The sequence below is a fragment of the Salmo salar genome, chromosome 09 (genome assembly GCF_965601325.2).
Source record: "Salmo salar chromosome 09, fSalSal1, whole genome shotgun sequence".
NCBI lineage: Eukaryota > Metazoa > Chordata > Actinopteri > Salmoniformes > Salmonidae > Salmo > Salmo salar.
The window spans coordinates 115,854,231-115,878,870 of NC_138299.1; the positions used below are offsets into that span (position 1 = coordinate 115,854,231).

The following is a 24,640-nucleotide window of genomic DNA, read 5'->3' on the forward strand; positions in this document are numbered from 1 at the left end:
TCTGGTCTGATGAACCCAAGATTGAACTTTTTGGCCTGAATGCCAACAGTCACATCTGGAGGAAACCTGGCACCATCCCTACAGTGAAGCAAGGTGGTAACAGCATCATGCTGTTGGGATGTTTTTCAGCAGCAGGGTCTGGGAGACTAATCACGATCGAGAGAAAGATGAACAGAGCAAAGTACATGGAGATCCTAGATGAAAACCTGCTCCAGAACGCTCAGGACCTCAAGCTGGGGCAAAGGTTCACCTTCCAACAGGACAACACAACAGAGCACACAGCCAAGACAACAAAGGAGTGGCTTCTGGACAAGTCCCTGAATGTCCTTGATTGGCCCAGCCGGAGCCTGGACTTAAACCTGATAGAGGTTTTAAGAGAGACCTGAAAATAGCTGTGCAGCGATGCTCCCCATCCAAGTTTTGCATTTGACTTTATTCGGGATCCCCATTAGCTGGTGCCAAGGCTACTCTTCTTGAGGTCCAAATACATTGAGGCATTTAGATCGGACATAAAACACAAAATACTACATCACATAACATTATTACACCACACTAAATATTGTTAGGGTTGAACTGGCTATTTGTTTGCATAACTTATATAATATACTGGGGAAGCTATGCTACAATATTAAGTATATGAACTACGGATAAATCAACTGCTGAAGACAAGAAGAACTACACCCGGAGACAGGAAGTGCGTCACAAGGCTGGGACCAGCCTGCACGCCGACGATAGGAGGAGCAAGTTTAAACCACGCTCCTCCTCCCTCTGACAGGCCAGCATTGAGCGGGAACTATCACTGTCAGAGTATATAAGAGAGAACAATAGGATGTGTCGCTCTCTTCTCTGTCTGCCCTGCCAGGTGTCACAGAGACCGTATATATACGAACCACCCATTTACCACACACGTGTTTGCATTAATTAAAGTACAAATAAATCAGAAGTTACTATGTGCTGACTATTTTGTTCTGATACCAGAATTGAAGCAACTTTAACAATATCTACAATACAAAATGTACAATACCACCATACAACAATATTACAACGTACATGTGTAGAGCATGTGTGTGTGTGTCTTTTTACAGATCGCGTTGTTCCATAAGGTGTAGTTTTAACTGTTTTTTAATCTGATTTTCCTGCTTGCATGAGTTACTTGATGTGGAAAATAATTCCATGTAGTCATGTCTCTGTGTAGTACTGTGTGTTTCCTGGAGAATGTTCTGAACTTGGGGATTGTGAAGAGACCTCTGGTGACATGTTCTGTGGGGTATGTATGGGTGTCTGAGCTGTGTGCTAGTAGTTTAAACAGACAGATCGGTACATTCTGCTTCAACACTTCTTACAAAAACAAGTAATGATGAAGTCAATCTCTTCCACTTTGAGCCAGGAGAGATTGACATGCATGTCATTGATGTTAGCTCCCCATGTACATTTAAGCGCTAGCCATGTTGCTCTTTTCTGGACCAACTGTAATTTGCCAAAAGTATGTCCCTCTTTGTGGCACTTGACCATATGTCTGGTCCAGGTGTGACAAAGCTAGGGCCTGTAGGACTTGTTTTGTTGATGCAATGTCAAGAAAACAAAGCAGTGCTTTATTACGGACATACCTCTCACCATCTTAGCTACCATTGCATCAATATGTTTTGACCATGACAGTTTACAATCCAGGGTTACTCCATGCAGTTTAGCCACCTCAACTTGCTCAATTGCCACATTATTCAATTGTTGAGGTTTCTGGTTTAGTGAATGGTTTGTCACAAATAGAATACTTTTTGAAATATTTAGTACTAGCTTATTAATTGCCACCCATTCTAAAACTGACTGCAGCTCTTTGTTAAGTGTGGCAGTGGTAGCTGATGTGTAAAATGTTGAGACATCAGCATAGACACACAGGCTTTACTCAGTGCTATCATTGTAAGGCCCTAGTTATGTTCTTGCTTTGACAAAGTCATTTCTTAATATTATTATTTATTTAATGTGATTAGTTATTCATTTACATCTGTCCCTTATATTAAAGCGGAACTGACAGCGGTTTAACTACATTGCAGATATAAAAACAGACAATCACAATATCAGTCAAAAATATAAAACCCCCAGTTTATGCTACAAAACCAACTTTAGAAGAAGTCTTAAAATATAACCTATTTGACTCGACGTTCCCTGACGTACACTAAGGCATTGTTTGCAGAACAGATGTATGCAGTTCAATGCATGATTAATATAATTCACCAATACATTTCTTGGTTGTCCCAAAAAATATTGCTTTCAGGTTGTAAATCACAGCTGTCCTGGTACATTGTTTGCTGCCTCCATTCTGGATGCACTGTTTCAGGTTCAATGACTCAATATTTTGACAAAAAAGCACGCATGTAACTAAGGCTGGGAATGACTAGTAAGGGCAATGATCACAAGTCAGTCATAACGTGGCTAATAGGCTAGCGTATCTATTCATGTAGCAAGCTAATAACACAGAGCCTAACGATAAATACACTACATATACACAAACGGTATGTGGACACCCTTTCAAATTAGAGTTTGGCTATTTCAGCCACACTTGTTGCACACAACCATGCAATCTCCATAGTCAAACATTGCCAGTAGAACGGCCTTACTGAAGAGCTCAGTGACTTTCAACGTGGCACTGTCATAGGATGCCACCTTCCCAACAAGTCAGTTGGTCAAATTTCTACCCTGCTAGAGCTGCCCGGGTCAACTGTAAGTGCTGTTATTGTGAAGTGGAAGAGTATAGGAGCAACAACGGCTCAGCCGCGAAGTGGTAGGCCACACAAGCTCATAGAACGGGACCGCTGAAGTGCGTAAAATCCCTACCGAGTCCCTGCAGTGGCTGCTCCTTTAAAAGTTGTATCATACAGCAGCACACCTTGCGGGCTTGCTGCAGCATTCTGTGGCACGTTATTTAATTGTCAGACATTTTTTATGTTAACGCAAGTTAGTGCTAGTTTGACCACCAGAGGGCATCTTTGAGAAGCATTTGATAGTCTTCCATGTTGGCATTACCAGAGAATTTAAAACCTTTTTTGTAATTACATAGTACATGGGATTGATTTTAAGAAATTTGGCTTAATTAATTTGATTAATATTATGGTGTTTGTATTCTGAGAAAAACTAAAAACTAAACCCTCAGGGTTTCTGTTAAGATGGAATGGAATATATTGCGCTGTACAACATGACGGTCGTGAGTAGGCTCAGTATAAGAGGATTGGAGGATTTTAAGTTAATATCTAAGGGGCGTAACATTTCCACACCCTAATTGTAGTGTAACCAACAATCATTTCGCCTATGGCAGGACTACAGTATCTCAAAAAATATTTTTTTCAATGACTCTCTGCCAAAAATTATATTTAGAGGATTAGAGGATTCTAAATTAATATCTAAGGGGCATTTTCCATTAGGATCTGTGAGTATATCTGAGAATATCTAAGGGTCTTTTATATAATTCTAAACAATTAATAATAATCGCTTTCGTTTTCATTTAACCAAGAGTGAGCGAGAAAAGGCAATACTTGAACATGCGGTGAGACATTCTCACTAATTTGTAAATAAAGCCAGTTTGTTATTTAGAATTATTTATTTCTGGAGAAATCTAACTTGATTATTTAGCAGACATCACTTGCTTATATTCAGTCAGCACATATATCTTAAGAATATCATGGAATATAATTGAACATTTTTGGTTTCTCCATGCTTGTCTCTGAGCAGCGCGAAACGTTGCTGAAATGTTCAAAAAAACAACAGTGAGCGATTGTAATCTGAATAAAGGCCAAAACATAGCCCTGCTAATAGCCATAATGACGCTGTACAACGTGACCATGTGTGTTTGAATGAGTATTTTCCAGTAAGCAACAATTTGTTTGCATTCATGAGACAATTTTGTTCCAATATTTCTGTAATTGACTGATATTTATTCCCATAGTAATTCGTTATGGATCCTGTAAACACACAGTCCAGTTCAAAGTGAATGATGGCAGGCCTTTGTGGCAACTGGCTTGTTTGCATAAAGGCCTACTGTAGCTCTGATTGGCTATGGCGCACCGGTCTGTGTAGACTCCGCTCCTGTACGAGATAAAAACATTTTATCTACTGCAGTGTCTATAAATTGTCAAAACGCAGAGCTGCATTCACACTCTATATTGCTATATAGAATTTTCACAAATGCCTTAGAATACGTAATTCCCAAACATTCTAAGAATTACTGAAAACGTTAATATTTAAGTGATCGCTAGTCAGGAAAAAAATGCATAAAGTATCATTCTTCCTGGGAGTGTATATGAACAGATTTCTTTTTTTCATGTTGCTAAAATGCTATCAGTTACACTTTAAGGTCAACCCTGCTACGTGAACTGAATTCTCATTTTAATATGGTGAAACTACTCAATTTAAAATATTTTTTTCTCAAGAAACATTGAACATATAATATTCAAATCATAGTGTAAAAGCAGGTGAGCTGGTTCTACTCTTTTTGACAATTTTCTGTTTGTTTTTTTGGTAGAAAACTGAGCGCGTCAAGCATTACACATCAACCCTGTTACCCATAGAACGATAGGATGGAAACATTAACAATTTACATGTTTATGTGAAGCTTGCATTTAAATTGTCCCTCCCTGTTGCAGACAATAAGCTTCCATTCCCCCTCTCACAAGGGGATTTATGGATGATTTAAGATGAAATAATTAATCCTGTTAAATTCAACCTGTTACTTTAATGGAACTTAATACTGTACTTTTTATTTAAGTATGTGAAATGATATACAGACCAGTCAAAAGTTTGGACACACCCACTCATTCAAAGGTTTTTCTTTATTTTTACTATTTTCTACATTGTAGAATAATAGTGAAGACATCAAACCTATGAAATAACACATATGGAATCATGTAGTTAATGAAAAGAAGCCAAGTGCTCAGCATATGTGGGAACTCCTTCAAGAATGTTGGAAAAGCATTCCCCATGAAGCTGGTTAAGAGAATGCCAAAAGTGTGCCAAGCTGTCATCAAAGCAAAGGGTGGCTACTTTGAAGAATCTCAAATAGAAAAATGTAGAAAAATTTAAAGAATAATAAAAACCCTTGAATATGTAGGTGTCCAAAATTTTGACAGGCGCTATATTTACATTTTTTTTTTACTAAGTTACACTACTCAAAATATACTATTTCGTGAAATGACGCAACAATTACTAGGAGGACCCAGAGTTATTTGAGATCTTACCTCAGTGCCTGACCATCTTGTTTGTGTGTGTGTGTGTGTGTGTGTGTGTGTGTGTGTGTGTGTGGCGTGTGTCTCACCTCGTTGCCTGACCATCTCTTGTCTCCACTGTCCACACTGTTGAAGCCAGAGTCCAGCGCTCCGTATGGCCGGCCAGGGTACAGCTCCTCCACACTAAGAGTACAGAAGATAAGACCAACTTTAAGACCAAGACCTGGGTCAAAACACAATGTCAAATGCATTCAAACACTTGAGCTGTGACTGATTTCTTATTTAAGCCCTGCATAAAACACATCAATAAACAATTACACTACACATATCTACAGTATACACATCAATTACACAATATGAAAAGCAAACAAAACACAAGCATATGAAACAAAGCAATTTAGTGAGTTGAAGTACAACGGAATAGTGTCACAAGTGTAAACGCCAAGCTAAATGAAGGAAGTACTTGACCCAGGTACGGTGTGTGTCTAGGAGGAGTGATTATGTCTCTCTGTAATAGAATGGGGACAGGGCCTGCATCTATATGTGAGGAAGGGTGTGTGTCTAGGAGGAGTGGATATGTCTCTCTGTAATAGTATGGGGACAGGGCCTGCATCTATATGTGAGGAAGGGTGTGTGTATGCGTGGGAATAGTATGCTAACTGTATTATGTGACTGTCAGGAGGAAAGGTATGTAAAACTGTATGAGAGTGGCAATACAGGTCTGGATTAATAAAAACGTGTGAGTTGCGTGGTAAGCCTACCTGTAGAAAACCGTAGTAAAAAGCTTTGCAACAGAAAATGATTTGCAAGGAAATTGAGAGTTTCTTATTGGACAAATTCAGGTTGGGCCATCCCTGTTTTGACCTGTTTGCATCTGTTTGGTTTCTAGTAAACACACCACTGGGATCCAATGAGGATGTTTTGTTTTGTACATCTGGGTGTGAGCAAGGTTGTTATGGTACATCCCATTCTCAACTCAATGGATGAACTCCCCTTTTCAGCTGCGCTCCCTCGTAAACTCCACTGAACCTTTCCCTCTTTCTACCTTTTGTTTTTACCACTCCCTCTATATCTCAATTTCAATCTCTCCTCCCCAAACTCTGGACAGTGTCTAGTAGAGTACCTTTGAACATTTACAGAGGGCTCAGAGAGCAAGAGATTGTAGAGCAGAATAATAAATAAATAAATATATACACACACACACACACACACACACACACACACACACACACACACACACACACACACACACACACACACACACACACACACACACACACACACACACACACACAGTTATAGATACAAGCAGAGATGTCGACAGAGAAAGACAGGAGCAGGGAGATGCAGAGGAAAGAGTGCCCCCTCGTTCTGCCTCACTCCAGCTGCTCCTCTGCACACAGTTGCTTCCAGGGATGGTCTCCACATTATTAATAGCAGTGGAAGTGTGTGTATGCGTGTGTCTCACCAGGATCCGAAGGCAAGTGGTCTCCTGTCGTAGTCTGGGAGCTCAGGTGTAGTCTTGCTGGCCTCATTGTTCAGATACTTAAATATATGGATCATCCCCTTTATACAAATCTGGGAATGACAGAGAAAGAAACCCATGATAGTCAAACTGTTCCTTCTATTGTCTAAGATATATTAACACATTTGTGTGGTGCAGGTCATAATTCCATAATCAGGCTGAGAGTTTAAGTGTTTACTAGTCACTGACTAGGAGCAAAAGGTGTATTTGTATAGTGGTGAATGTATAGTTAGTGTGTGTTACCTGTGCAGGTGGGTTCTGTAGTGGGTTGTTGTCCAGCACGATGCTCTGTAGGTGACGCAGGTTGCGGTAACACACAGGGATGGATGTCACCTTGTTACAAGAAAAGTCCAGACGCACCAGTGGCAACGCAGCCAGCTCTGTATGGACATAGGACACAGCTTAACTATAACCCCTTATAGTTGATGTCATCGCGCCGCAAAAATCTAATTAGCAAAATAAAACATCTGTCTGTTTAAGCTAGAGATGTGTTTTTTTGCACAGCCAACTTCAGTCTGTAGTGTCTGTACAGTTTGTGCTACACACTAATATGATCCCTCTAATGAAAGGTGTTTTGCTCTAGGATGCCCACAACTCGTCTGAAGGTAGCCCGGTACCAAGTTGTGCTACACACTAATATGACCCCTCTACGGGGGGCCAGTACGGGCGGGGGAAAAATGTATGAAATGAATTGAAATGTATGCATTCACTACTGTAAGTCGCTCTGGATAAGAGCGTCTGCTAAATGACTAAAATGTAATGTAAATGTAATGAAAGATGTTTTGTTCTAGGATGCCCACAACTAGTCTGAAGGTAGCCCAGTACCAGGTTGTGCTACACACTAATATGACCCCTCTAATGAAAGGTGTTTTGTTCTAGGATGCCCACAACTAGTCTGAAGGTAGCCCAGTACCAGGTTGTGCTACACACTAATATGACCCCTCTAATGAAAGGTGTTTTGTTCTAGGATGCCCACAACTCGTCTGAAGGTAGCCTGGTACCAGGTTGTGCTACACACTAATATGACCCCTCTAATGAAAGGTGTTTTGTTCTAGGATGCCCACAACTAGTCTGAAGGTAGCCCAGTACCAGTTTAAGAAAATGTATGGAAGTATAAACTGAGCATACCAAACATTAGGAACTCCTTCCTAATATTGAATTGCACCTCCACTTTTGCCCTCAGAACAGCCTCAATTCATCAGGGCCTGGACTCTGCAGGGTGTTGAAAGCATTCCACAGGGATGCTGGCCATGTTGACTCCAATGCTTCCCACAGTTGTGTCAAGTTGGCTGGATGTCCTTTGGGTGGTGAACCATTCTTGATACACACTGGAAACTGTAGTGTACAAAACCCAACAGAGTTGCAGTTCTTGGCACAAACCGGAGCCCCTGGCCCCTACTACCATACCCTGTTCAAAAGGCACAAAAATCTTTTGTCTTGCCCATTCATCCTCTGAAAGGCACACATACAAATTCTATGTCTCAATTGTCTCAAGGCTTAAAAATAATTTTTACCTGTCTCCCCTCCATCGACACTGATTGAAGTGGATTTAACAACTGGCATCAATAAGGGATCATAGCTTTCACCTGGATTCACCTGGTCAGTCTATGTCATGGAAAGAGCAGATGTCCTTAATGTTTTCTACACTCAGTGTATCTGGATGTAGTTTAGTGCCAAAAAAAGGATTCTTAAGGATTAAACAGTGTGTGTGTTGACCAGAGTGGACACGACGTCAGGCCAGGTGGTTGAGTGTGTGTTGACCAGAGTGGACACGACGTCAGGCCAGGTGGTTGAGTGTGTGTTGACCAGAGTGGACACGACGTCAGGCCAGGTGGTTGAGTGTGTGTTGACCAGAGTGGACACGACGTCAGGCCAGGTGGTTGAGTGTGTGTTGACCAGAGTGGACACGACGTCAGGCCAGGTGGTTGAGTGTGTGTGTTTATTGTATTCTTTTTTATTTAACCTTTATTTAACTAAGCAAGTCAGTTAAGAACAAATTCTTATTTTCAATGGCGGCCTAGGAACAGTGGGTTAACTGCCTTGTTCAGGGGCATGACGACAGATATTTACCTTGTCAGCTCAGGGATTTGATCTTGCAAACTTTTGGTTACTATTCCAACGCTCTAACCACAAGGCTACCTGCCGCCCGTGTGTGTGTGTGTGTGTGTGTGTGTGTGTGTGTGTGTGTGTGTGTGTGTGTGTGTGTGTGTGTGTGTGTGTGTGTGTTGACCTGGGGGCAAGCGGGCCAGGTGGTTGCGGCGGATGTTGAGGTCTCGCAGAGAGTCCAGTCGACCAACCTGAGGTGGCAGTGTCTGGATCTCATTACAACTCACGTCCTGGAGAGAGGGATGAGGAGAGAGCAGGAGAGGAAAAGGATGGCCTAAACGGTAATCAAACCACAACATAAAGACTACCAATAAGGGGAAAAAACAGGCAATTCAACATGGTGGTTTTGACACTGGAAAACAACACACGGCCAGATACCCACAGCCAATTAAGCCGTGTGTGTGTGTGTGTGTGTGTGTGTGTGTGTGTGTGTGTGTGTGTGTGTACTGGCCTGACCAGTTCTGTGAGCTGTCGTAGTTGGCCGAGCTCTTCGGGAAGGGAGACCAGCTTGTTGTTACAAGCGATCAGGACCTTCAACGGCAGACTGCACACCGGACTGGGCAGGGTCGACAACTGATTCCGACTGGAATCCGGATTAAAGAGAAAGAAAGACAGAAAGACAGGAGAGAGAAAATTGAAGTGGTGTTTTTGACTAAAGCCTTGGTAAATTCAGGTCTCCATTCAAATTCAAATAATTGTGATGGTGGATGTTTTATGTGTCCTGGCAAGACGGTGAAGGTTACTGAATATTATCAAAACACAGGAAGTCACTCTGTTCAACAATTTTCTCGACATTCTATTGCCACTGTCTGGGAAACAGGTTACTGTTACAGACCAAAAAGTATCTCGTCTCAATCCTGTTTATCTGATATGCTGTGACTTTTCTCTATGTCCAAAACAGATCAGCACTTTAATCTGATGAATGAACATGGGTGTCATCCCAAATGGCACCCTATTCCCTATTTAGTGCACTACTTTTGACCAGGGCCGATAGGGGTCAAATGTAGTGTATTATATAAGGAATAGGATGCCTTTTAGATGTAGAGCATCTGTTTTAGGCATCACACATTTCTACATGGGTGAACGTAGTATGCATGCATGGGCCGTCTTTCTATGGTTTGAGTTGTCAAATTTGTAAATAGATATGAACATCTGTATATACTCTACTGTGTGTGTGTACCACCATATGTTCAAGTATGTGAGGGCCGGTGTGTGTGTGTGTGTGTGTGTGTGTGTGTGTGTGTGTGTCAGTCAAAGGTAGAAAAAAAGTACTCACACATACTTGAGTAAAAGTAAAAGCTATACATCAAATTCCTTATATTAAGCAAACTAGACAGCACAATTTTCTAGTTTTTTTATTTTTATTTACGGACAGACGGGCACACTAACAATTTAGACACAGTATTTGTGTTAGATCAGAGGCAGTAGGGATGACAACCTGTTAAATTACTAGGTGCATGAATTGTACCATATTGCTGTCCTGCCTGAGCATTCAAAATGCAGCAAGTACTTTTGGGTGTCAGGGAAAATGTATGCGAGTAAAAAGTACATATTTTAGAATGTACAGATACTACTTAAAGAGGCAATATGTAACTTTTTGGGCGACCCAACCAAATGCAAATAGAAATGTTATATCTTTACCATTCTCATTGAAAGAAAGTCTAAGAAGCGGTAGATCTGTTCTATGTGCGCTATTTCTATGCATCCTGTTCTTAAGTTTAGCTTTTGCGTCTTTTACTTTCTGTTTTGTACACCCGCTTCAAACATCTGAAACAATATTTTTGGTTTTGGAAAATGTACAGTATTTTCACAGTGGTTTAGATGGTACAATGATACTCCACACCTGGGTTCATCAAGTAGGTTTGGCCTAATTTTTTCTGAGCTAATAGTCGGCGGGCCAGAACATCATTAGCATATATTATTAGCACAATTAATAGGCCTACACTACAAATTAAACTTAACATCTGATTAGTACATAATAAAATTAATGACAATCATTTCTGTCTAATTACACTCATAAAATCACCAATGTCTCTATTCAATTGTAATTTGTCTATTTCGTTGTGCATCGATTGTTGGGGAAAAACTGGTCTACTGTAGGCTACACTACTTTAACGTCAACATTCGTTCAGAATAATTACCTTGCTAGCACAGCCATCAGACTGTTAAACAGCCATCACTAGCAGAGGGGCTGCTGCCTATATACAGACTTGAAATCATTGGCCACTTTAATAAATGGAACACTAGTCACTTTAATAATGCCACTAAGAATAATTCAAGATATGTAAACACTCATCTCATATGTATATAGTTTATTCTATACTATCTATTGCATCTTAGCCTATCCTTCTGTGAAATTGCTCATCCACATATGTATACATTCTCATTCCATTCCTTTACTTAGATGTGTGTGTATTAGGTAGTTGTTGTGAAACTGTTAGATATTTCTTCTTAGATATTACTGCACTGTCGGAACTAGAAGCACAAGCATTTCACTACACTCGCAATAACATCTGCTAACCATGTGTACGTGACCAATAACATTTGATTTGATTTTGAAGAGAAAATGGTCACTCAAAAAGTATCAAAAAGGTAAATAATAAAAATGTAAGTTTCAGAGAAGAATGGACAGAAAAATGCATTCATTTTACCATCTTTCTCCAATGCCAAGCCAGCGTGTCTTATTTGCAACGGAAATGTTGCTGTTTGCAAAGAATTCAATCTCAGACATTTTTATGAATCTAAACATGGTCCTTTCAAAGTGGTCTTCCCGCACTAGACAGAGGCCCGACGCAGAAACATTTATGTGTTAACTGCAAGCAACAAACACAGCAGCAGAATCCTCCATTGCCTGACCAAACAACAGAAGGTCAAAAGTGCTTTCCTAAAAGCGTCCTGGGTTCTAACCAAAAACAACATGCCCTTCACAGACGCGGAGGTATTTTAAAAGTGCATAGTGACAGTTTGAGGAATTGGCTAACCACAAGTCTATGGACAGCATAATTGCGCCTGTCAAACAGATGCCCGTCTGTGTCAACTGCCGGCCTCCGCGTCCATGCACAGGCGGATGATGTGCATAGGATTGTTTTGGAGGGGCTCAGTCAGGCTGAGCATTTTTCCCTGGCTATTGATCAGAGTACTAACAACACTATATATATATAGTTATATAGTGGGCAGACACAGGGGCCTGGTCAACAGGCTGAAGGAAATCACCCCCCAAATGAATGTGAATGACTTGCATTGTCTCATCCATCAGAGTGTGCTGTGAGCCAGACTAAACCGGGAGCTAAAAGATATGATGGATAAAGTCATGCGCATAATCAACTTTGTCAGGGAGACATCAGGCACCCAACATAGTATTTTCCACAAGCTTGTGACAGAATCATAGGACACCCACAATCTCCTGCTTCACAACGACGTGCACTGGCTGAGTAAAGGAAAAGCGCTGGAGCGGCTCTGTGAGCTGCATGACCAGGTTGTGGATTTTCTCAGAAAAAGCTAAATGAGAAGAACAGTTGACCACCTCTGTATGCTGCATTTTTGGCAATTCAAAACTGAGCATATTAAACATTGAAACAAATCAGCGATGATCTCCGGAGTGCCAAGTCCGTGTGTGCATTTTGGGTGGCATGCTCAGACAAATACAGCACAATAAAGAAACTTGCATTTTATGTGCTCACAATGTTTGGATTGACTTACACCTGCGAGTCCTCCTTTCCCTCTATGAACGCAATATAGACTCACGACAGGAACCGGCTTTCACATAAGTCAATCAAGGACTGCTTGCGTATTAAAAATCGCATCCATCTCACCCGACATCCACAAGATCGTGTCGTAAATTCAGTGGCCTATATGATGGTAGTTAATAAATATTAATTTTTGTGAGTGCTTATACAGGGCAATTAAGGTCTCAAGCTGACAGTATTTTCTGTTCTGTCTTTACAGGAGCAGGCTATCCTGACATTATTCTTTAAATTATTGTAGGATTCTACATTTTTGGCCAGTTGCTATTATGAGTAGGTCACCTAATAAAAATTAAAAAAACACTTCTATTAGGCCATTTTCTTTTCTTGTGAACGTTTCTGTTAAGCCTCATAACTGTCTGAGGTTGGCTACGTTATTTTATATAGGCCAACAATCTGAGAAAATAGACTCCAATTAAGCCCTCTTGTTGTTTGTAAAGTCAAATGAAGATTATTGTTGAAATGAATTGCTCGACTGGTGTTTTTCTCCATCTGTTGCTGTGCAACACTTGCATAACAAGTTAGCTATATTTTCAGCACCAGGCGCCGTTCACCTATTGATTGCAGCTTTACGTTTCAGCACAAAATGGTATGCTGCCTGCTTTATTACTTGACTGTCTGCATTCTCTCTTCTCATGAATGAAGTGTAAATGTAACTTTTGCATTATTTAGGGATATTCTATTTGGGAAACTCTGCTCCACACTATACTAGCATATTTTGTCATAAACTGAAATTATTTCTGCATAGTGCAACTAAGTAGTTTACACCACTGATGTGTGTGCACGCCCGTTACCTTATGTTCAGGTAGGTGAGGGCCTGGAGATTGAGAAGACTCTCAGGAAGCGAGCGCAGGCAGTTCTGGTAGAGCTGCAGGTGTTCCAAAGAGACAAACATACACACCTCCAAGGGCAGCTCTGGCAGACGGTTACGGGACAGGTCTAAACAAGGGGAGAGAGACGTAGATGTCATGCCACAGTTTATTTCATTCATTTATTTTACCCTTTATTTGACCACGTGTGTTGTTTTGTGTTCAAACCTTTAGGTGTCCTCGCTTTGGGGCAGTTTGACAGACATTTTCTATTGCGACCCTTATTTTACCAAGTTGGTTGAGAACACATTCTAAATTTACAGCCATCTTGGGAGCCGGCAAGGATGGCTTCTGGCCAGAATGGCAAGAAAGGCTGTGTTGGGGATGTAGCCAGGGTTGTATTCACTAGGTACCCAATGGAAGAAAGCATACTGAAACGGTGTGATTACTTGAACTAATGAATAAAACCCAGGACATCAGGGCCCAACCCAACTCCTACGACATTTGCCAAGGGATATGTAAGAACATTGGTTGTATTCTCAACTGAAGGACGGCACCATTTACAGGGCAGTAACCCCAGTGACTGTCTTGGGGAAACCCTACAGAGCGCCTACATTTTTACCATGTGTTCTGTAGGCCTAAATGGTCCCTAATGAATAGTTTTTTCCCCCTCAACAACCTATACACAAAAATCTATATAAATAATAACATTTACGTAAGTATTCAGACCCTTTACTCAGTACTTTGTTGAAGCACCTTTGGCAGCGATTACAGCATCGGGTCTTCTTGGATATGACGCTACAAGCTTGGCAAACCTGCATTTGGGGAGTTTCTCAGGTTGAATGGGGAGCGTCGATGCACAGCTATTTTCAATTCTCTCCAGAGATGTTCAATCTGGTTCAAGTCTGGGCTCTGGCTGGGCCCATCAAGGACATTAAGAAACTTGTCCCTAAACCACTCCTGTGTTGTCTTGGCTCTGTGCTTACGGTCGTTGTCCTGTTGGAAGGTGAACCTTCACCCCAGTTTGAGGTCCTGAGTGTCTGGAACAGGTATTCATCATGGATCGCTCTATACTTTGCCCTGATCATCTTTCCCTCGATCCTGACTAGTCTCCCAGTCCCTGCCACTGAAAAACTTCCCCACAACATGACGCTGCCACCACCACCACCTTTCACCTTAGTGATGGTGTCAGGTTTCCTCCAGACATGACGCTTGGTATTCAGACTAAAGAGTTCAATCTTGGTTTCATCAGAGCAGAGAATCTTGTTTCTCATGGTCAGAGTCCTTTAGGTGCCTTTCGGCAAACTCCAAGCGGGCTGTCATGTGCCTTTTACTGAGGAGTGGCTTCCGTCTGGCCACTCTACCATAAAGGCCTGATTGGTGGAGTGCTGCAGAGATGGTTGTCCTTCTGGAAGGTCCTCCCATCTCCACAGAGGAACTCAGGAGCGCTGTCAGAGTGACCATCAGGTTCTTGGTAACCTCCCTGACCAAAGCCCTTCACCGATTGCTCAGTTTGGCGAGGCGGCCAGCTCTAGGAAGAGTCTTGGTGGTTCCAAACTTCTTACATTTAAAAATTATAGAGGCCACTGTGTTCTTGGGGACCTTCAATGCGGCAGACATTATTTGGTACCCTTTCCTAGATCTGTGCCTCAACACAATCCTGTCTCGGAGCTCTACGGACAATTCCTTTGACCTCATGGCTTGGTTTTTGCTCTGACATGCACTGTCAACTGTGGGACCTTATATAGACTAGAGATCGGACGATGGCCGATTAATTAGGGCCGATTTCAAGTTTTCATAACAAATCTGTAAACAGCATTTTTTGACACCGATTATGGCCGATTACATTGCATTCCACGAGGAAACTGCGTGGCAGGCTGACCACCTGTTACGCGAGTGCAGCAAGGAGCCAAGGTAAGTTGCTAGCTAGCATTAACCTGTTATGGCTAGGGGGCAGTATTTTCACGGCTGGATAAAAAAACATACCCGATTTAATCTGGTTACTACTCCTGCCCAGTAACTAGAATATGCATATAATTATTGGCTTTGGATAGAAAACACTCCAAAGTTTCTAAAACTGTTTGAATGGTGTCTGTGAGTATAACAGAACTTATATGGCAGGCAAAAACCTGAGAACATTTCATGCAGGAAGTGGCCTGTCTGACAAGGTGTCGTTCTTCTTGTCTCTGTTTATTGAAGAGTGAGGATCTTAGCTGTCCCGTGACACTTCCTACGGCTGCCATAGGTTCTCAGAAGGCGGCAAAAAGCGGAATCGTGGCTTTGCAGGCTCTGGCTGAAAAAAAGTAGTGCGTTTGGGTAGTGGATGGTTACAGTACTGTGAGACTCAGGCTCGTGCCCGCGTCGACCTAAAGCTTTGTTTACTTTCCTCTGTTTAGCTAAATGGACATTCCAGGTCGGAATATTATCGCTTTTTTACGAGAAAAATTGCATAAAAATGGATTTTAAACAGCGGTTGACATGCTTCGAAGTACGGTAATGGAATATTTAGATTTTTTTTGTCACGAATTGCGCCATGCGCACGACCCTTATTTACCCTTTCAGATAGTGTCTGGGACGCACGAACAAAACGCCGCAATTTGGATATAACGATGGATTATTTTGGACCAAACCAACATTTGTTATTGAAGTAGCAGTCCTGGGAGTGCATTCTGACGAAGACAACAAAAGGTAATCAAACTTTTATAATAGTAAATCTGATATTGGTGAGTGCTAAACTTGCCGGGTGTCTAAATAGCTAGCCCTGTGATGCCGGGCTATGTACTTAGAATATTGCAAAATGTGCTTTCACCAAAAAGCTATTTTAAAATCGGACATATCGAGTGCATAGAGGAGTTCTGTATCTATAATTCTTAAAATAATTGTTATGCTTTTTGTGAACGTTTATCGTGAGTAATTTAGTAAATTGTTAGCAAATTCCTCCGGAAGTTTGCGGGGGGTATGCTAGTTCTGAACGTCACATGCTAATGTAAAAAGCTGTTTTTTGATATAAATATGAACTTGATTGAACAAAACATGCATGTATTGTATAACATAATGTCCTAGGTGTGTCATCTGATGAAGATCATCAAAGGTTAGTGCTGCATTTAGCTGTGGTTTGGGTTTATGTGACATTATATGCTACCTTGAAAAATGGGTGTCTGATTATTTCTGGCTTGGTACTCTGCTGACATAATCTAATGTTTTGCTTTCGCTGTAAAGCCTTTTTGAAATCGGACAGTGTGGTTAGATAAAGGAGAGTCGTCTTTAAAATGCTGTGAAATAGTCATATGTTTGAAAAATTGAAGTTTTTGTATTTTTGAGGAATTTGTAATTCGCGCCACGCCTATCATTGGATATTGGAGCAGGTGTTCCGCTAGCGGAACGTCTAGATGTAAGAGGTTAAACTTATCTTATATAAAACAATCAATCTTAACATAACCCCCCCCTCCTCCCTCTCTGCGGATGACTTCGTCAACCATTTTGAAAAGAAGGTCGACGACATCCGAACATCGTTTGTTAAGTCAAACGACACCGCTGGTCCTGCTCACACTACCCTATGCTTTGACCTCTTTCTCCCCTCTCTCCAGATGAAATCTCGCGTCTTGTGACGGCCGGCCGCCCAACAACCTGCCCGCTTGACCCTATCCCCTCCTCTCCAGACCATTTACGGAGACCTTCTCCCTTACCTCACCCCGCTCATCAACTCATCCTTGACCGCTGGCTACGTCCCTTCTGTCTTCAAGAGAGCGAGAGTTGCACCCCTTCTCAAAAAACCTACACTCGATCCCGCCGATGTCAACAACTACAGACCAGTATCCCTTCTTTCTTTTCTCTCCAAAACTCTTGAACGTGCCGTCCTTGGCCAGCTCTCCTGCTATCTCACTCAGAATGACCTTCTCGATCCAAATCAGTCAGGTTTCAAGGATGGTCATTCAACTGAGACAGCTCTTCTCTGTGTTACGGAGGCTCTCCGCACTGCTAAAGCTAACTCTCTCTCCTCTGCTCTCATCCTTCTAGACCTATCTGCTGCCTTTGATACTGTGAACCATCAGATCCTCCTCTCCACCCTCTCCGAGTTGGGTATCTCCGGCGCGGCTCACTCTTGGATTGCGTCCTTCCCGCCAGGTCGCTCCTACCAGGTGGCGTGGCGAGAATCCGTCTCTGCACCACGTGCTCTCACCACTGGTGTCCCCCAGGGCTCAGTTATAGGCCCTCTCATATTCTCACTATACACCAAGTCACTTGGCTCTGTCATATCCTCACATGGTCTCTCCTATCATTGCTACGCAGACGACACACAATTAATCTTCTCCTTTCCCCCTTCTGATAACCAGGTGGCGAATCGCATCTCTGCATGTCTGGCAGACATATCAGTGTGGATGACGGATCACCACCTCAAGCTGAACCTCAGCAAGACGGAGCTGCTCTTCCTCCCGGGGAAGGACTGCCCTTTCCATGATCTCGCCATCACGGTGGACAACTCCATTGTGTCCTCCTCCCAGAGTGCTAAGAGCCTCGGCGTGACCCTGGACAACACCCTGTCGTTCTCCGCTAACATCAAGGCGGTGACCAGATCCTGTACGTTCATGCTATACAACATTCGCAGAGTACGACCCTGCCTTACGCAGGTCCTAATCCAGGCACTTGTCATCTCCCGTCTGGATTACTGCAACTCCCTGTTGGCGGGGCTCCCTGCCTGTGCCATTAAACCCCTACAACTCATCCAGAACGCCGCAGCCCGTCTGGTGTTCAACCTTCCCAAGTTCTCTCACGTCACCCCGCTCCTCCGCACACTCCACTGGCTTCCAGTTGAAGCTCGCATCTGCTACAAGACCATGGTGCTTGCCTACGGAGCTGTGAGGGGAACGGCACCTCCGTACCTTCAGGCTCTGATCAGGCCATACACCCAAACAAGGGCACTGCGTTCATCCTCCTCTGGCCTGCTGGCCCCCCCTACCTCTGCGGAAGCACAGTTCCCGCTCAGCCCAGTCAAAACTGTTCGCTGCTCTGGCACCCCAATGGTGGAACAAGCTCCCTCACGACGCCAGGACAGCGGAGTCAATCACCACCTTCCGTAGACACCTGAAACCCCACCTCTTTAAGGAATACCTGAGATAGGATATAGTAATCCTTCTAACCCCCCCCCAAAAAAATATATATAGATGCACTATTGTAAAGTGGTTGTTCCACTGGATATCTTAAGGTGAATGCACCAATTTGTAAGTCGCTCTGGATAAGAGCGTCTCCTAAATGACGTAAATGTAATCTACACGTGGTTGATGATATTACTAGGTTAACTAGCTTGTACTGTGTTGCATATAATCAATGCAGTGCCTGTTAATTTATCATCAAATCACAGCCTACTTCACCAAACAGGGGATGATATAACAAAAGCACATTCGCAATCGTTGCACGAATGTACCTAACTATCAACATCAACGCCTTTCTTAAAATCAATACACAGAAGTATATTTGAAACTTTCAAAGTTCTTGAAATGTTCAACATTGATTGACCTTCATGTCTTAAAGTAATGATGGACTGTCGTTTCTCTTTGCTTATTTGAGCTGTTCTTGCCATAATATGGACTTGGTCTTTTACCAAATAGGGCTATCTTCTGTATACCACCCCTACCTTGTCACAACACAACTGATTGGCACAAACACATTAAGGGGGGGTGGTCTTCCTGGGGCATACATTTATTTAACAAAAAAAATGAATTGCATATAGGGGAAACACACTGTTATTGTGTCCACTTTACCATATTTTCATGCAGTTTATAAAAAAAAAAAAACGGTTCCAAGAATTGGCTTGCATCTAGTCACTAGCTTAGCCAACAGAGTGGAACTGTAGGGGGTAGGCCAGCTAGTGTTTGGCGATTGGGGGTGGGAAATAGGGAATGGCGATTTTGCTATCCCATTCCCAAGCGCATGCCTTTATTTTCTCCACTGCTAATCGTGAAGTAATGCTGTGATAAGTTCTCCAGCATTCACCTCTAGTTCTCATCTACAGCAGTAGTCCTTACAGTTATTTGAATTAACCACTCATTCTGAAAAGGTGTTCTATTCGGTGTGTAAATTAGAGTAGGCCTGTTAGACAGGACCATTACCATCACACACACCCATGACGTCTGAAAATAGCCACCAAGCTGACATAGATAAAAGGGACATTCTTCTCCCTCCAGTCGTATCGAAGGGGTCTGTATCTTCTTGCGCTTGTCTAAATAATAAATGCCGAATAAGCCTAATAATAGCATGATACTACATAGCTAAATAATCAGGCCCCCTTGGATTGCCGGTGTGTGTACGGTTCTAAAGTGCAACAGATATTTTGCTGTGTGACCAGGACTTTCATTTTAGGAGCACATTGCGCCAAGGAAAGAAATATCCCAGATAATAATTGTTGTAATGATAAGGCTTCACTGTACTGTTGATTCGTTAGCGTCATTACTACCCATCACCGGCACAACATTTTTATCTTCCTATAGTGGATTGCCGGGAACGCATTTTACATTCATAAACCATGTTCTGGAACTACTCGCCCATCGTTACAACTAGTATGGGCTATGTGGGACGCTAGCGTCCCACCCGCGGTACAGCCAGTGAAAGAGCAGGGCGGCAAATTCAAAACAAAAATCGCATAATTCAAATTTCTCAAACATACAAGTATTATACACCATTTTAAAGATAAGATTCTCCTTAATCTAACCACAGTGTCCGATTTCAAAAAGGTTTTACGGCGAAAGCATAACATTAGATTATGTTAGGACATCACCTTGACAAGAAAAACCACACAGCCATTTTCCAAGCAAGGAGAGGTGTCACAAAAACCAGAAATACAGCTAAAATGAATCACTAACCTTTGATGATCTTCATCAGATGACACTCCCAGGACTCAATGTTACAAAATAGATGTATGTTTTGTTCGATAAAGTTCATATTTATATCCATAAACCCCCTTTTACATTGGCGCGTGATGTTCAGAAAATGTATTCCCAATAAAACCTAGGGTGAATGAGCACATCAATTTACAAAAATACTAATCATAAACGTTGATAAACTTTACAACAGTTATTGAAACAATTATAGATATACTACTCCTTAATGCAACCGCTGTGTCAGATTTTAAAATAGCTTTTCGGCGAAAGCACATTTTTCAATATTCTGAGTACAGAGCTCAGCCATCAAAGCAAGCTATACAGTTACCCGCCAAGTTCTGGAGTCAACTAAACTCAGAATTAGTATTAGAAATCTTCCCTTACCTTTGCTGATCTTCGTCGGAATGCACTCCCAGGACTCCCACAAGAAATGTTATTTTTGCTCGAAATACTCCATATTTATGTCCAAATACCTCCGTTTTGTTCGCGCGTTCAGGTCACTAATCCAAAAGGCATAACGCGAGAGTGCAGAACCAGAGACGAAAAGTCAAATAGTTCCATTACCGTTCATAGACACATGTCAAACGATGTTTACAATCAATCCATAGGGTCTTTTTAACATAAAACGTTGATAATATTCCAACCAGACAATAGCGTATTCATAACAGAGGAAAATGAAGGAGAGGCGCACCAACGTACCCGCGCAGCAAACAACTCACTGGTCCCAGGCAGTCCACTGATTGACTGAGCTCCTATTCTCTGCCCAGTAACAGTAGACGGATTAAACAAGTTTCTAAAGACTGTTGACAGCCAATGGAAGCCTTAGGAAGTGCAAAATGACCCCACAGACACTGTAGTTTGAATAGGGATTAGATAGAACTACAAGTCACTTCCTGGTTGGATTGAGTTCTGTTATACTCACAGACATCATTCAAACAGTTTTAGAAACTTCAGAGTGTTTTCTATCCAAATCCACTAATAATATGCATATCCTACGTTCTGAGCCCGAGTAGTAGGCAGTTTAATTTGGGCATGTCATTCATCCGAATTTCCGAATACTGCCCCGTCACTTAAAAGTTAACCATTTGTTTACACTTTGTTCAGTCATGATACCACAATGGCTAGCTGACTAACCACCGGTTAACTTAACTAGTATAACCAAACATTTGGGGGCACAAAAAGAAAGATCATGATCATAGCAATGAATAAACAACAGATCTCTCTGCTGTCGTCATCAGCTTTTAATAATCAAATGTATTTACAGTGGTACATATTAGTTTCCAGGGCACAACATGTGCTTCAAAAGCAGCTAGAATTCAGATAAGTCAAACATAGGCTGTATCACAAACAAACCCCCAAAAATATGGTGCGCCTAAATTTCATGTGGTGGTCCTAACTGTGCGTGTCAGACATTCCTGCCTAATAATAACATAACTAAAAATAAATGCAAAAGCTAATACAAAAACAGTCTGACGTCACCCAGCCTGCAAATATAAGGAACTCTTTTGAAGCTATTGGTGCTGTAGGCTGAAGCGTATAGCTTGCTAGCCGCTAAAAACCATGAGGCCTAAATCAGTCATGTGCATCTTGTTTTCTGGTTGTAGGTCTAAACGTTGTTTTGGATAGGTCATCTGACTTTGCTAAGTGCGTAGTCACGCGTGTCATTGGTTTTCATTATGACATCTCTTGTGTCTCAATGGAGCATTCAATGAGTCATCATTCAAAAACGTAGTTTTGGGCCTCATTGTGCTTTGTTATTGTACAACTTTGAAGTCGACTTCTTAACTGTAGGATATATTTGACTCCAGTCAACTCCCGGGATGCTGGCCTTCTAGGCAGAGTTCCTCTGTCCAGTGTCTGTTCTTTTGCCCATCTTAATCTTTTCTTTCTATTGGCCAGTTTGAGATATGGCTTTTTTTTGCAACTCTGCCTAGAAGGCCAGCATCCCGGAGTCGCCTCTTCACTGTTGACGTTGAGACCGGTGTTTTGCATGTACAATTTAATGAAACTGCCAATTGAGGACTCATGAGGTGTCTTTCTCAAACTAGACACTAATGTACTTGTCCTCTTGCTCAGTTGTGCACCGGGGCTTCCCACTCCTTTTATTCTGGTTCGAGCCAGTTTGCGCTGTTCTGTGAAGGGAGTAGTACACAGCATTGTAAGAGATCTTCAGTTTCTTGGCAATTTCTCGCATGGAATAGCCTTCCTTTCTCAGAACAAGAATAGACTGACGAGTTTTAGAAGAAAGTATTTGTTTCTGGCCATTTTGAGCATGTAATCAATTCGAACCAACAAATGCTGATGCTCCAAATACTCAACTAGTCTAAAAGAAGCAATAAAACTGGCCTTCTTAACAGTTTTCAGCTGTGCTAAGATAATTGCAAAAGTGTTTTCTAATGATCAATTAGCCTTTTAAAATGAGAAACTTGGATTAGCTAACACAACGTGCCATTGGAACACAGGAGTGATGGTTGCTGATAATGGGCCTCTGTATGCCCATGTAGATATTCCATTAAAAATCAGCAGTTTCCAGCTACAAACTTTTGAATGGTAATGAATGAATGTCTGCAAGCAAGTATTTCAGTGTGTATGTCACTTATTGTTCACCATCACTTTGCAGTGTGTGTTGCGGTATCGCCTGATGGCTTTCCCAACCAAGTAGTCTATATTTATCCCTTGCAGCTGTGTGAGGATCCAGGAAGCTGCTGCTCTACGCAACACTGTCTGCTTCCTACACCAGCAAGACTCTCCCACTGACCAGAGACCACCATGTCCGAGAGATGCCCAATAACAGAAATATGGGCTATGTCCAAATTCTCTCTCCTTTATCCCAAAATGTGCACACTAATTCACTTCCCTGATTTCAAGTTCTAATGTTACGTGCACAAGTACAGTGAAATGCCTTTCTTTAAGATCTAAACCCAACAACACAGTAATCAATATCAACATGGTAAAAATAACATGAGGTAGAACAAAAACACGAGAAATATGAATAAGAAAAACACAAAAACGTAAGTAAACTATATACAGGGTCAGTTCCAAAACCATATTTACAATGTGCTGGGATACTGAAGTGAGATGAAGATAAACTATATATACACAAAACTAGGTGTACACCCGTTCCAATTAGTGGATTCAGCCACACCCGTTGCTGACAGCTGTATAAAATCGAGCACACAGCCATGCAATCTCCATAGACAAACATTGGCAGGAGAATGGCCTTACTGAAGAGCTCAGTGACTTTCAACATGGCACCGTCATAGGATGCCACCTTTCCAAAAAGTTAATTCTTCAAATTTCTGCCATGCTAGAGCTGTCCCGGTCAACTGTAAGTGTTGTTATAGTAAAGTGGAAACATTTTGGAGCAAAAACGGCTCAGCCGCAAAGTGGTAGGCCACACCACCACACAGAAAGGGAAAGGAAAGGGGGATACCTAGTCAGTTGTACAACTGAAATGTGTCTTCCGCATTTAACCCAACCCCTCTGAATCAGAGAGGTGTGGGTGGCTGCCTTAATCGACATCAACGTCTTCGGCACCCGGGGAACGGGACAGGTGAGTGCTGAAGCGCGTTAAAAAAAAATCTCCTGTTCTCGGTACCCACAAAACACCAGTCTCAACGTCAACAGTGAAGAGGCGACTCTGGGATGCTGCAATGCAAATAGTCTGGGTAGCCATTTGATTAGGTGTTCAGGAGTCTTATGGCTTGGGGGTAGATGCTGTTAACCTGTTAGGGCTAGGGGGCAGTATTGACACGGCTGGATAAAAAACTTACCCGATTTAATCTGGTTACTACTCCTGCCCAGTAACTAGAATATGCATATAATTATTGGCTTCGGATAGAAAACACCCTAAAGTTTCTAAAACTGTTTGAATGGTGTCTGTGAGTATAACAGAACTCATATGGCAGGCAAAAACCTGAGAAGATTCTGTACAGGAAGTACCCTGTCTGACCATTTCTTGGCCTTCTTTGTCATCTCTATCCAAAACAAAGGATCTCTGCTGTTACGTGACACTTCCTACGGCTCCAATGGGCTCTCAGAAGGCGGCAAAAAGCTGAATCGTGGCTTTGCAGGCTCTGGCTGAAAAAAAGTAGCGCGTTTGGGTAGTGGCTGGTTACAGTACTGTGAGACTCAGGCGCGTGCCCGCGTCGACCGAATGCTTTGTTTTCTTTCCTCTGTTTACCTAAACGCAGATTCCCGGTCAGAATATTATCGCTTTTTTACGAGAAAAATGGCATAAAAATGGATTTTAAACAGCGGTTGACATGCTTCGAAGTACGGTAATGGAATATTTCGAATTTTTTTGTCACGAATTGCGCCATGCTCGTGACCCTTATTTACACTTCGGATAGTGTCTTGGAACGCACGAACA

General features: G+C 42.1%; 1 protein-coding gene across 6 annotated transcripts in view; it reads right to left on the reverse strand.

Annotated features, from left to right (window-relative positions):
• Positions 1-24,640, reverse strand: part of LOC106612433 (DISP complex protein LRCH3) — a 99,704-nt gene that overhangs the window by 54,739 nt on the left and 20,325 nt on the right. For all 6 annotated transcript variants that reach the window (XM_045724316.2, XM_014213552.3, XM_014213551.3 and 3 more), the window contains exons 2-7: positions 13,379-13,523; positions 9,298-9,424; positions 8,966-9,071; positions 6,979-7,115; positions 6,679-6,788; positions 5,300-5,393 (exon numbers count right to left, since the gene is read on the reverse strand). In XM_045724316.2, coding sequence (XP_045580272.2) covers positions 5,300-5,393; positions 6,679-6,788; positions 6,979-7,115; positions 8,966-9,071; positions 9,298-9,424; positions 13,379-13,523 — 719 coding nt within the window. The remainder of the gene's footprint in view (positions 1-5,299; positions 5,394-6,678; positions 6,789-6,978; positions 7,116-8,965; positions 9,072-9,297; positions 9,425-13,378; positions 13,524-24,640) is intronic.